This window comes from Balaenoptera acutorostrata, chromosome 12, assembly GCF_949987535.1.
Source record: "Balaenoptera acutorostrata chromosome 12, mBalAcu1.1, whole genome shotgun sequence".
NCBI classification, from domain to species: Eukaryota; Metazoa; Chordata; class Mammalia; order Artiodactyla; family Balaenopteridae; genus Balaenoptera; species Balaenoptera acutorostrata.
The window spans coordinates 1,199,525-1,213,617 of NC_080075.1; the positions used below are offsets into that span (position 1 = coordinate 1,199,525).

The following is a 14,093-nucleotide window of genomic DNA, read 5'->3' on the forward strand; positions in this document are numbered from 1 at the left end:
ATTTTTTATAATAGATTCTCATGTTATTTAGGTAGACAAGCAATATTGCCTTCAAATGTTTTCACTTTCGTGTTAGACATGTCTAACTTTCACATTTATTCACTTGGCCAGAAGACTATTAAATAATAACAGTAACGATAGTCATCTTTTTTGTTACTGATTTTATTAGGAAATCCCAAAACAGAAATTTAGTTTTAAAAAACAATAGCTTAAAGGCATATTTAAAGCTTAGCCACTTAAAATCTGATACTAGGATGATACATTACACAAAAAAATAGAAAAAAAGATTTACTAAAAAATACAAGGTGATTATGTTATGGACAAGAGTTTTACATTCCTAGTGCATTCCTTAACTTAGAAGTTACAAATATAACTTGTTATTAAAATAACTATTTTTACCTTATAGCTTTCTGCTCCTTGAATGAGATCTCTCATGGAAGTAGACACCTGATCCCTTTCTGAGCGAACAGATTCAAGTTCTTCCCGTAGCGTCTGGGCCTATTTTAAATATACAATAGTTTTTTTATGTAGAGACAAACTTGATTTTCTAACATGTAAGTTCCTTAAATGTTGCCTTTTTAAGTCACCTTACCTCTTTTCTGCTAGAACCTAGTTCTTTCTTTGCCTTCACAGCAACTAGTTTTAATTTCTCTATTTTCTCCTCTTTGTCTTTGCATTCTTCTTCCAGATATGCTAAAAACATACAATGAAACAATTATCTATACACTCAAAGGAAAATAGCGAAAATACTCCCATTATTTACTTACTTTAGCCCTAGAAATGGATCTTTAATCTGGAACACAAAATCTGCAATTTGAGATTAAAAGTAATAAAGTAAAAGCAAAATATTAATATCTAGTTTTTAAAGTAAAAGCTTAATTACTTATTTTCTAAATGAGGCAAACAATGTAAAGAATTTTCATTTTCTTTAATCTTCCACAACAGCCTACTGTTTTTTTTTTTTTTTTTTTTTTGGCCATGCCACGTGGCATATGGGATCTTAGCTCCCTGACCAGGGACAGAACCCGTGCCACCTGCAGTGGAAGTGCAGAGTCTTAGCCACTGGACCGCCAGGGAAGTCCCAGCCTACTGTTTTTAGCCATTTCATAAGTGTCTATGAACTGGAGAGGCTGGCAGGACTCCTTTAACAGTAGAAGATTTCCTGGAGACGCAGGTATGCTAGGCTTTCAGGTGGTGACATGCACATCAGCATCAAGCAGAGGAGATACCAGATGCACTTAAACATTTATGATCCATAGGCACATGCCTCTTGGTTGGTGGGTCTGATTTTTACAACTGAACTTGCAATCTGCTGACATGTCCAATCTGGATCTCTCCCGTAACCTCTCTAGCCATCTCCCCGACTTAAACGCCAGTGTTCCCGATCTTACTTCTTGGTATCTCTGCTGAACTTCAGCTGCGATCTGAATTTCTGTCCCTGCGTCTTCACCCAGGGCTCAGGGCCCGCGTTCACGTATGCTGCCCGCCTCCGGCTGTGGCAGGTGCGCTGTCTGTGCACGTAGCACAGGCCAAGTGCTCCACTTCTGCGCGTCATCCCGCACATTCTCACCTACTCAGGCATCAGTGTAGCAACTCTCCCCTCTGGTGCAGCAAATCCCCCCCTCTAACAGATTTCTTCCCAACAGTTTACAAACATGCAATAAGAAAAATATCACCAAGAGATTAAGGTCAGGAACAAAGAGTGGAAGCAGCTAAAGAGGGGAGGGGAGGGTCACGATAGGACAGGTGAAACATCACACAGAGAAAGGCAAAAGAGCACATCTCCCCTCTGGACACTGTCCCATGTCTTCTTTCTTTTACAGCAAAACTCCTTCTAGGCGTGGTCTATACATGCCCTCACATTTCTCTTCACCCATTTTCCCCTTGAACCTACTTCAACCAGGCTCTGGCTTCAGTACATCGTGGCAAGTGTCATCAAGTCGCCAATGAGCTGGATGCTGCTTGGCTCGGGTTAGCTCTGAGTGCTAGTGTGACCCTTCTTCCCTCCTCAAGCACTTCCTCCACCTGTACTTCATCTGTCTTAGCTTCAAAGACATCGTATGCTCTGGGCTCTACCTCACCGGCTATTCCTTCTCATCCTCCTTGGTTGTTTCTATCTTTCTGACTTTTGACAGAGAACTGTCTCTGGGCCTCGTCTTTTTTCCTACGCTCACTTCCTTGGGATCTCAACCTCGTGGCTTTTAATGCCCATTGTGTTAAGCACGGAGTTTTACCTGGTCTAACCCTCTCCCCATTCACTCCAGATTTGCACAGTTAGTAGTCTACTCGACATCTCCAGTTGGGGTGGTAATTAAGTTTCATTTGTCTAAAACTGAACTCATGCTCTCCCCTAACCCAACCTTCCCCAGTCACCCATTACAGAAAACTGTCGGTCATTCCAAATTCTTTCAACCACCTGTCCCCTCTCCCCCACCAATCCCACTGGGCATTAAACTGAGGAATTATGGGTACATCACACAACACTTTTTAAAGTTTGTTTCTCCATCTTAAAATGGGAATAAAAGAGCTACCTCCTAACGTTACTCTGAGGAATAAATGGGTGTGGGGAAGTCCCAGCTCTTCTGCACAACACACACCAGCCCTCTCATGCTCAGACTCCTGCCTCTCCAGAATTTCCTAGGAGGCTCCTGGACGTCATGGATGTTAACATACAAGCACCTGCTGTTCCCTCCTGCTGCAGCACCTTTCTCCTCATGTCAAATTTCTCATTCTTCAACACACAAGTACAGCCTATTCTGTGATGTTTTTCCTAACTCAAAACGAGCAGTTAATCCTGTCTTCCTGTACTGTCACCAGCGTACCCTGTCCACACCCCAAAGCACTGCAGTAACAGCCCCTTCTTGCAGTGAGTTCTTTGAAGACACGGTCTGTGTGGTATGTTTCTTAGCCCCCTTCCTATTACCAGTGCCTAGGTAGTTGGGCACTCAAATAAGGTTGCTAAATGCATGAAAACACCAAAACCAATCATGGAACCATTTATAAATGGAATCACATCACTCCTTTGGATTAAACAATAGAAAATGAGAGCTTTGAAAGGGAAGGCAAGCAGATGGCAGCGGGGCAAGAGTGGGGGCATCAGGAAGAGAGAGCTACTCATCATGTTTTTAACAACTCATTAATTGGTGACAATACTTCCCAATCTATTCTAACACTAAAAAGAATCTGTGTAATTAACTGTGACAACATATGCAAAGCCATAGTTACCTATTTTTTCTTCAAACTCTTTTACTGAAGGTTGATCACTTTCTACAGAAGGTGATTTCTCTAAGGAATCCTAGATTTTACAGGAAAAACAAAGACAATCACTGCATTCCCCATGATGTACTGGCCGTCATGTTAAGCATGAAAAAAATCATTATCAAAGAGAATTCATACAAAAAGCAATTTGGTGAACAGTCTTTTTCTTCCCTTGATAGACCAGGTAATTCTGACCTTATCATGCATGTAGCATGATGTTTTTTACTATAAACATAGTATAGGTCATGTTTTTTACTATAAAAAACAGCAATATCCAAGACCAAGACGAACCACCCAGCAGATATCAAATACATAATGCATTAAGGAAAAGATTAAATGATGATTATAGTTTATCCTGTCATGATTTGGGGAAAAAACCCTAAATTTTTGGTTAAAATTAAATACCACTTTAGTCTACATTTTTGCTCAACAGTGCTCTTTAAGTTAATATGCATACCACACAAGGATGAAATTCAAATTTTTCCATGTTTACTTGTAGCTTTGCTGGTAACTAATTATACAGTTTTAACATTTAACCCCCTAATCATCTAATCTTATATAAAAACAAAATTCTAAAATGATCTAAAACCAAAAGGTGCTCACTGTGATAAAGTGTGATGTGAAAATGTTTAATGTACTTTCAGAAATATGCATTTGATCTTAAATGCTAAAAATTTACTTCTGACTTCAAAGTGCAATAATGTATATATTTTCTAGAGTCTATGACTAGAACTAAGAATTTTAAAATCAGTAAAATGCAAATTAATAGTACCTTTAATGATATCAACTCTGCTCTCACATCTTGCAATTCTGATTCTTTTTGTTCTAGTAATGGCCTTAGGTTTTCAAGTTCCTTTATAAAATATTTTTCTTCTTCATTATGGTTTTCATTTTTGCTACATAATTTTTGAGATAATTCATCAACTTGAATTAGGAGATTCTGATTTTCAAGCCTTGTTTGTTCGTTAGCATTCTTCATTTCTAGAAGATCAGACTGCAGGGCCTCTTTTTCCAAGACGGTTTCTTCTAATTCTTTCCTTAAGAGAGCTTTCTCTAGCTCATGGTCTCCTAGTAAAGACCTAAGTTCCTCACATTGAATCACATTCTCTTCTTGGAGGAACTTAATCTCTTTTTCTAACTCTGCTACCCTTTTACCATACTGGCAGACCAAGTTGTGTTTTTCTTCATTTATTTTAGCTAAGGATTCACCTACAGCTTGTAGGACATTTACAACATCTTGTTCCTCACTTTTTTCTGAAACTTTTGACTCCATTTGTTCAAGAAAACCACACAACTGAGTTTTGACAAATAACTTCTGAACTTGCTCATTTTCCAACAGTTTATTTAAATTATCTCTTGCTTCAACTGTTAACTGAAGTTTCTTTTCTAATTCAGAAATCTGCTCCTTCAGCATAAAATCTCCTTCTTTTTGAGACAGGAGAGCTTCCAAATCCCTGCTCAACTGGTTCTTTTCTGAACTCAGTCTACTATTTTCCTCATGAAGAGACTTCACTTCAGATGACACTGCTTCCTGGTCTTGAGTGAGAGTTTTCAACTGAGCCATAAGCTTTTCCAGTTTTTGGTCCTTTTGATCCTTTTCTTCTAAGGTTTCTTCTAGTCGTGCTGTTAAATCGTTTACCTTTTGTTCTAGCTCACTGCTGTACTGGGTAGTCTGCTCCACTTTCTCCCTGGGTCCTACAATCAACCTTTCTTCCCTTTCACATTTGTGATAGACAGTCTCCACCTCTTCATGATAACTTTTAATTTTACTTATGAGATCATCTTTTTCCTCAGTAAGAGAACTTATCTTTGCTTCAAATTCTTGTAACATGGTATCTCTCTGACTGAGACTAACTAAATACACTTCATTCTTTTCTTGAAGGTTCTTTATGGTATTTTCAAGTTCTGGTACAAATTGTTGCTGTGTTAATAACTTTTCATTTTCTCTCTGGAGACGATTCACAGTTTCAAGAAGAGCATCTTTTTCATTAAATGCAGTTCTGAGCTTCTGCTGAAGTTCATTAACATCAGATGCTTGCTGTTGCTTCATTGATTCAAACTCTTGACTTATTTTTCCAGCAGATTCCCCCAACTCTGTTTGTAAAATTTCCATAATCTCTCGTAAACTCTCATAATTTAAAATTGCTTCTTGCTTTTCTTTTTGTAGGTTTTCACACTGTTCCTTAAGACCCTGTATTTCAAACATCAATGTTAATTTTTCTTTTTCTGAACCTGACAAAAATGCCTCATTTAGTTCTGATATTTCTTTTTGATGTTGTTCCTTAAGACTCTGTACTTCTTTGTTATGTTGTTCTACGGTACAGCAAGACTGTTTATTTGAATCTTCTAGCTCAGATTTTAATTTTTCAATTACACACCCCTGCTCTTCTTTAGCTAGTAATAATTCATTAATTTTAAACTCTAAATCTTCCCGTTCGTGAAAAAACTCATCCTTTGTATGCTGGGCATCAATTTCAAGTTTTAATTTAAGATTATTCATGTAAGTTAACTCGTCTTTTAAGATGCTATGTTGAGACTTCAGTTCTTTTAGGGTATCTTCTAAGTGTTTGACTTTTTCATTTACTGCTTGTTCTACACGAATATCTTCCTGTAAGGGCAAAGAACACATTTGATTTTCCTGGTCTGCGTTTTCTAATTCACATTCATATTTCTCCTGAAGGTTCTTCTCACTTGCCTCACACTGTTTGACTAAGTTCTCCTTTAGCTGGTTTAAATGATTTACTTCTGCTTCGTGTTCTTTAGCAGATGCTTCAATTTGGCACTTCAATTCTTTCACCTCTTCTTGGTGTGTAGATTTCAACCGTAAAAGTTCTTCTTGCAAACTATTAATTTCTTTTTGGTACTGCTGAGAATTAGCCTCAATGACTCCTTGGAGATGAGTAATTTCTTGCTCCTTTTCATTTGTAGCAGCTTCTAACTGCTTTTGCAGACATAAAATTTGCTCCTCAAAGGCTGGCTTAATTTTCTGAATCTCTTCCTGTAGTTTTTTAACATTATCTTCAGAATCACTCTGAAATTTGATTTGTTCTGAAAGCTCTAATTGTTTTTTTGCTGCTTCCTCCAGTTCCTTTTGCCAACCAGCTTTATCGTTACTGTATTTGGAATGTACTGCCATTAATTCATTTTTCAAATTTTCCATTTCTTTTGCATAGTTTCTTTCTGATTGTTCAAACTCCTTATGCACATCTTCCAACTTAGTTACAGAATCCTATAAAAGTAAGCACACAAGAATTATTTAAGACAAAACAAACCCCTGCCCTAAAGAAAAATATTAGACATAGGCTCAAAAAATAAGAAATGAGCAGAAATGTACATAAAGAAATATGATACTGAGATTCCAAGAATTCTGCTTAGAAGCTCTGACTACCTTAAGCAGTACTAAATAGGTTACTCAAAGCAATAACTAAAAGCTAGGAAATCTCTGAATTTAATTTTCCTTTAAATGGTAATAAATTATGTAAGTTGTATTAAGTCATAGGCTTTAATGAATATCTCCTGAATAGAGTAATATAGCTTTTGGGAGAAAATTAGCACAGACCCAAAAGACACTTGAATATCCTAGAACTGAACAGACAACTTTTCCTTTCCTTTCCTTCCCTCCCTCTCTTTCCTTCCTTCTTTCTTTCGATAACATTTAGAGTATGTGTGACAATCAACTGATTTAAATAGGTAATTTTTCATAAAATAGGTATTTTTTCCCATTTTTACTAAAGAATGATATTACAACTAAAATGAAGATTAACCAATGGAACAAGTAAATGTTAGCTCTATGTAGTTGGGTGATTTCAGTTATTTTTCTTTTTAAATATCAATCTGTTTCCTTGTCTGTAAATATTACAGTTAAAATCAGATCAGATGCTTTTTAAGGTCTTGGCTCTAAAATGCATAGCTATACTATATAAGTTAATAAAAAGCAAAATAAATTAAAGTGTTGCTTTACCTCAACCTCTTGCTTCATTTTAATATTTTCCTTCTTCAAAGAAACACACTGTTGCTCAGTCTCTGCTTTTTCCAAAAGAATAGCATCCAGACGTATGGTCAATGCCTGTTTTGGAACAGGATGATTTGTTTGCCTGAGGTTAAAAATGGTGGATTGACTTCATGCAAAATTATCTCCTCACCTTTTCCAAACCATGCTAAAGTAAGAATATTTAAAAAGCTATATATATAAGAGCAAAGAAAAAAGGAGAAAAGACATGAGGGTACGAGAAATTTCAATATATCTTTGGAAAACTGAAAGTGGAGGACGTGGAGGACGTGAATTAGAAAGAAGAAGAAAGCTATAACCTAAGGGCTCATGCTGGGAAACACATTAGAAGCTGGCAAACACTCATTAGCAAACTAAATGCTCAGGAACTGGAGAGTCAGGTTCAAAAATCGGATTGACTGACAATCTCAATCGGGCGTGCTCAGAATAATGGGCAAGAAATCACCAGTGTCCCCCCTCCCCCAGAGAAAGTTTACCTCTTGCAGAAATGAAGCAGGAAAGGAAGTTAATGAAGTGGAAAACAGAACAGCCAAGAGTCAGTTCTTTGAAAAAAAAAAGCTAACAAAATAGACTTCTTGTAAGACTGATCAAGAGAAGACAGAAGTCACAAACAATATTATGAATAAAAGGAGAACCTATCTATATATAAATTACAGATTATACAGTTAAGAAGAATATTATGATTATTAATCTGCCAATCATACTGAAAAGTAAAATGGTATGGAAAAAAATTCCTAGAAAAATGTAACTCAAGAAAAAAAATTAAAAAGCATCATCAATACTATTACTACTTAAAAATCAAACTAGTGGTTTAAAATTGTCCACCAAAGAAAACAGGAGGAATAGATAGTTGTATAGGTGAGTTCTATCAAGCTTTCAAAGAACAGATTATCCCAATTACATATGAATTTTTTCAGACAAAACAAAAAGCAAGAAGAATTCTCAAGTTATTCTACACAATTGGCATAACTTGATAACATTATGCAAGGACTTTACAGACAGGAAAATCACAGACCCATTTCACGTGAATTTAGATAAAGTTAATCTTAAACATTAAAACCGAGATAAAATCCTAAACAAACCTTAGTCAACTATCACTCCAGAACTGCCTCTGAACTTCTTTTGTGAAATAATAAAGAAAAACTCCGTTGTTCAAAAATACAAAAACAAAGCAGATGTAGAAAATATTTAGAGTTCTATACCAAGTTATAGCTATTATTCAAACATGAGAGTAGAATAAAGCCACTTTTAAATACAAGATGACAAAAATTTTCCTCCTATGCATCTGTTGTTAGGAAGCTGGAGAAGGACATGCTCTACCAAAATGAGGTTATCCAAGAAAGTGAACGACCTGTGACCCAGCAAACGGGGTGGGGGGCCAACACAGGAAAGCAGTATAATTCACTGAATCATGGCAAAAGGCCGACTCCAGGAAAACCACAGCAGACCTGGAGAACAACCAGACCAAATTAGCACAGGACAGAAGGCTTTAGGAGGCAGGTGTCCAGAAAAAAATGTAAACGATTATTTGATCTGTTTGACCAGTTGGAAAGTAGGAGTCATTGTGAAAGATAGCGAAATTTTCATCTGTTATAACAGGAAGTTAATAGCTAAGTGTCCCACCAAGGGATAAATCAAGGAAAAGCAGTATAAGCATATTATTCAGAAATAGAGAGATAATTTCCATAAGCTATTTAGAATTATAAGTTATTTAGTTGTTAGTACTATTTCTAAATCATGAGCATATATTGCTTTTGTTAAAACAATTTTAGTTTTAAAATTAGTTTTTTCACATTATACAGTATTGCAATGTAAACTTCTGTTTGGTATATTATCAGGGGAAGCCTGAAAATATTAATAATTTTAGAAGATATACAGAAGGCATTATCTGAAAGCAGCTATAAATATCCTTAAAGACTAGAGGCACAAAATGGACAGTTATTTCCTAGGAAATACAAATTTGATTCCAGCAAAGAGAAAACAACAAGAGTGATACATTCTAGAAATTCCGCATCTTGACATGCAATTTTTACCTTTCTCTTGCATTTGGAAGCAGCATATAACTTCAATGTAATACCATACACCTCAAATTTTGACATGGAAAATATGGGTTTTTATTCCTCTTTTTAAAAAGTCAAATATGCCAGGTTTGCAATAAAACTTTAGATGTATTTCAATGCACTAGAAGATGATTATCAGAAATTTTAATAACTAAAACTTGTAAAAAGCCATACATTTTTATGAAGGACAGAAAATTCTGTATTCAAAGCCATGTTTCTCCAGTGTACTTTTCCCAGTGAAGAGATAAAACATAGCAAGAAAGTCTTTTCCCTTTTCCAGAGGTGCAGAGGACATATTACATTGCAGTACATGATTTTCCTAAAACAGAAAACTTACTTACAGCAACTGAATAACTGATGCACAGCTCCTTGAATCACTCCCCAATGTAATTTTCTCATTAACACTGGAAACCAAAGATTTCATTCTCATTTAATTTTACCAACCTTTACTTTCTGAGACTTGAGTGGTCAGGATAACATGCTTTAATATTAAATTAATAACCTGAAAGGTAAAGTTAGCTAACTGAGAGAAGTTTTCTACCCTTAAATTTTTAGGAGTAGTTTTGACAGAAGGGGAGAATACATTGATAAGGAGGAAATAAGGGACAGATATTTGAATATTCTGAAATGCAACAGCATGAAAAGTATTTTAAGGGCTAAGAGTTAACTGATCCAAAATTAGAACAGAATCTCTGGAGTACTCTTTTCAAATACAAAAACCTCCTTTTTAGTGTGGATGTGCATGGATGTATGTATGTATGTATACATGTGTGTAGAAAATATCCCCCAAATAATATATGGTAATAATAAAACCATTGAGTACTTATGTGACAGATCCAGCTCTACGTACTGTAGGTACTAACTCATAATACAACGCTATGGAAGTAGGTCTTATTATCACCCCTAGTCTACAGATGAAGGAAGAGAAAGAAGTTAAGAAACTCAGCCATGGTCACGCGGCTGGTGTGTGGCACAGCGGGGTCTGAAGATCTGAATCAGGCGGTCTGGCTGCACAGCCGGTGCTCTTTAACTACATGGAGTTGTACTTTTGCTATCGCTAATTAGGGAAATACATAGTGACCAAATAAACAAAACCATTACGAATTCAGTAATGCTTAAACCAATCAGCACATTACGAATCCAAATGGTATTTGTGCACACCATTCAGGATTCATACACTGTTTTAGCTAAATGAAGAACAAAATGGTAGTGCAAGGTATGCACAGCGATTTAAAGACTCCTGGTAGTAGCTTCCTGGGAGTCCCTCAGTTGTGCATGGCTCACAAGTCGGGAGACTAAGATAACATATAATCAAAGAACAGATAGATACCATGACTCAAATTACAAATATGCAAAAGCAAGGAAAAAAACTTCTGCAGAGCTTTGAGAAGCAAAGAAACTTTAAAGAAGGTAGGCCAAATGGGGGAAGGAAAAGCATTTAATTACCTTAAGGGCACATAAGTAAGAATGAGCAACTCAGGGTCTTAAACAGGGGATAACAATATAAAAACAACATTCTATCATATGACGAGAGTATGTAGAAGTAAAAGAGAAAGAGAGCCCAGTTACGGGTCATCAAGGTAAGTATGGTTAGCAAGTAAGACATGACGTGTTTAACAAAGAACCATGGGAATGGAGAGAATCATCAAAGTCCTGAGCGTGGCGGGGTTTTCTGATGGGGAGAGGGAAGAGCAGGCCTGAGACTGAAGCAATAACCATAATTACAGAGTGTGTAAAGGATGACAAGGACAGAAAGGAACACCACTTCAGAACAGAAAGGGACGCAGAGGTCATTCACCTCTCTTTTTACAGTCAACCAGAAAGGTGACGCATGTAGCCAAGGGCAGAGAGGAAGTGGAACAAAAGGCTCGGGAGCCAGATAGCGCTCAAGCAGGCTGACAGCCCTCAAGGAAATCCGATTTATCATCGGGCATCTCCTCTAAGTAAAGAAATGAAAATTAAAGCAATACTCACAACTGTTTCATTACCTTAATAATATCATCAGTTCCTCCAGCAACAGGTTTTGATCTCAATTCTTCAATTTCTTTCTCCAATTCTAAACAATTAAAAAAATAAAAAAGATACTAGTTCAGAAATGAAGAAAATAATTACTGGCTCAAGTGATAAGTACATTCTTAAAAAAAAATCACTATAAATTAGAATACATTTAAGGAGCAGCAGATATTTTGAGAAAGCACTAAGTTCACCCAGCATTACCTTTTATTTTCCTTTTTATTACGGAAAACTCCAAACGAATTAAAAAAACCCAGAGAGAATAGTGCGATTAATCTCTATGCTCCAACATCTTGGTTTAATAATTACTACATGACCAACCTTGTTTCATCCCAACCTGTATTCACTTCCTCCTTCCCCTCTTGTCTTATGCATCCTGATATTTTTGAAGCAAATCCCAGACAATATTTCAGCTGTAAATAACTTCTTACTGTATAATCTTAAAGCAACAACTAACCTCATATTAAACATACATGTTGGGCTTCCCTGGTGGTGCAGTGGTTAAGAATCTGCCTGCCAATGCAGGGGACACGGGTTCGAGCCCTGGTCTGGGAAGATCCCACACGCCACGGAGCAACTAAGCCCGTGAGCCACAACTACTGAGACTGCGCGTCTGGAGCTTGTGCTCCGCGACAGTAAGAGGCCCGCGCACCGCGATGAAGAGTGGTCCCCGCTCTCCGCAACTGGAGAAAGCCCTCACACAGAAACGAAGACCCAACACAGCCCAAAAAATAAATAAATAAATTAATTAATTAATTAAACATACATGTTAATCTATTTCGTCAACTCACGTCTAGGTCTGGAGCCTAGAACATCTTTCCAAATAAATTACTCTCTTATCATAAGCTGATCCAACCTCCGGAAACACAGTTTGACCTTTTCTAGTAGTAAATAAGTCTTGGCTTTTAGGCTGGGCAGTTAAGTTACTGAAAACTCAAGAGCTCACCTACACATATTAAAAAAGGATACTAATATCTTTGTCTTTTTGGAATATAAAGAAAGGGAAACTGAATAGGCAATCAACCAACTTCAGTAAATAAATATACTTCAAAATTCCAGGAATAGAAATCTTTTACTACTTTACTTGGGGCCTCTTCTTACTTGCTTGGGCTCAGAACTTCATGTCTCTAACATTTCAACTGGCAACTCTAGAAAAAAATGCTTTACTCAGAAGAATACACGATCCACATGAGGAAAAAAAAAAAGTGCTGAACTTTAACAAACTGTTATTTTAAAATCTTCCTCCCTGACTTTATTAATTCAAAGGTAACTGCAGTTTAGGAATATGAGATAATAAAAAATATCAGAAGCAAACTTTAGAATGTTAAGTAATAACAGATTCCACTACACTAATATTATTGGATTCACTGATAAACAAAACAAGCCAATGTACTATTAAAAAACTAATAGTTGTAACCATGATTAAACAAGATTGCGGTCAAGATGAATATTTTCAACCCAATACCTGTACATCTTGATTTAGCTTTCTGTATTAGCATCATCTGCTTCTTGGCAAACTTGATAAGATCTTCCTTGGGCAATGTTTCCAGCTGGAAGAGGCAGTGATGTTACTAATTTGTGAGAATTCATGTTTCTACTATACCACAAAAAAGAAACATAAAGTCTGCCTAAAAATAAAAAACATCCTACTGAATAGATCTTTATGTCAACCAAACACCACATTTTTTAAGACTAGCGAATGCAAGTTTCACTCAATAACTATTAGCTCGGCAACTACTATGAAATGTAGAGAAAATCGCACGTATCCTCTTACGTTACAGATATCCTTGTTACAGGTTAAGACACTTTTTAGATCTTGATTAATTGCAAAATTAGGGAACTGGGACTAATTCTACGTAAAGTTCCTTAGATCTGTAAAATTGCTTCGTCCTATTGAAGGCTGAAAGGAGTCTCTGGCCACATGAAAACACGTAAGCCTAATTACAGCAATAAGATGAATCAGGGTGCGTTTAGGCTTTACCTAAAAATCAGGGAAAGTTCCTTAACCGCTGCGGGCTCAGTTTTCTTAGGCGTAAAGCTGGGATAACCACATTATCTCACGGTTTACCGTGAAGCTTCAATGCAGCCGAGTGTTTGGGCGAGTGTCTCAAAGTCAGCTTGAAACAATAAACCTCGGCGGCAAGTCCCCAACTCCTGGGCGCCCGTTCAGGGCCCCAGCGGTGACCTGTGCTCACATCAGCGGAGGCGCCAGCAGAGCCGAGCCCGCGACGCCCGCCCACCGCTCGGACCTCACAAACCAGACGGCTTCGTCTAACGTTGGGAAACTGCGGAATCTCTCAGCAGCGCTGAGCGGGGCGGCAAGGAGACGAACTCAGGCTTCACACCAGGGAGCTCCGAGAGGAGGGACTAAACGCGCGACCGCGACAGCTCAGGCCGAGAGCCCGGAGGAAAGCTGTCCCCCAGGGAGCCCCCTCCCCTCCCGGCAGGACCCCGCCGCTCCGGCGTCTCTTCACCTTGGATTTCCCGGTCCCAGGAGCGGCCGGCGAGGCCACCCCGTCGTGAACAGGCTCCTGCAAAACACAACGAAAGCCAGCCGGTCACATGCGGCTGTGCGGACCCCGGCGGGCAGGGAGGGCAGGCGGGGACGGGCGGTGGTCCCTCGGCCCCCGGGATCACGCGTTACCTCCATGGCCACCCGCTGCCCGCACTTCCGCCCGCCGCCTCCCACGGAGCCCCGCCGCGGGTCAAAGGTCGCGCTTCTCCGCCGGCCCCGCCCCCGCGTCTCCAAGGCC

At 38.1% G+C, this 14,093-nt stretch overlaps 1 protein-coding gene across 4 annotated transcripts in view; it reads right to left on the reverse strand.

The window, feature by feature from the left end:
- Positions 1-14,077, reverse strand: part of GCC2 (GRIP and coiled-coil domain containing 2) — a 35,702-nt gene extending 21,625 nt beyond the window's left edge. For 3 of the 4 annotated variants that reach the window (XR_009009870.1, XM_007187199.2, XM_057557913.1), the window contains exons 1-9: positions 13,985-14,077; positions 13,815-13,871; positions 12,806-12,890; positions 11,316-11,383; positions 7,220-7,324; positions 4,031-6,487; positions 3,226-3,295; positions 593-693; positions 400-498 (exon numbers count right to left, since the gene is read on the reverse strand). Coding sequence is in view for 3 of the 4 variants with exons in the window: in XM_007187199.2 (XP_007187261.2) it covers positions 400-498; positions 593-693; positions 3,226-3,295; positions 4,031-6,487; positions 7,220-7,324; positions 11,316-11,383; positions 12,806-12,890; positions 13,815-13,871; positions 13,985-13,990 (3,048 nt within the window). In the remaining variant the exon portion in view is untranslated. Of the gene's footprint in view, positions 1-399; positions 499-592; positions 694-3,225; positions 3,296-4,030; positions 6,488-7,219; positions 7,325-9,668; positions 9,849-11,315; positions 11,384-12,805; positions 12,891-13,814; positions 13,872-13,984 lie in introns of those variants that run through there. The other variant, XM_057557914.1, reaches the window with a different exon arrangement.
- Between the last annotated feature and the right edge of the window lie 16 nt (positions 14,078-14,093).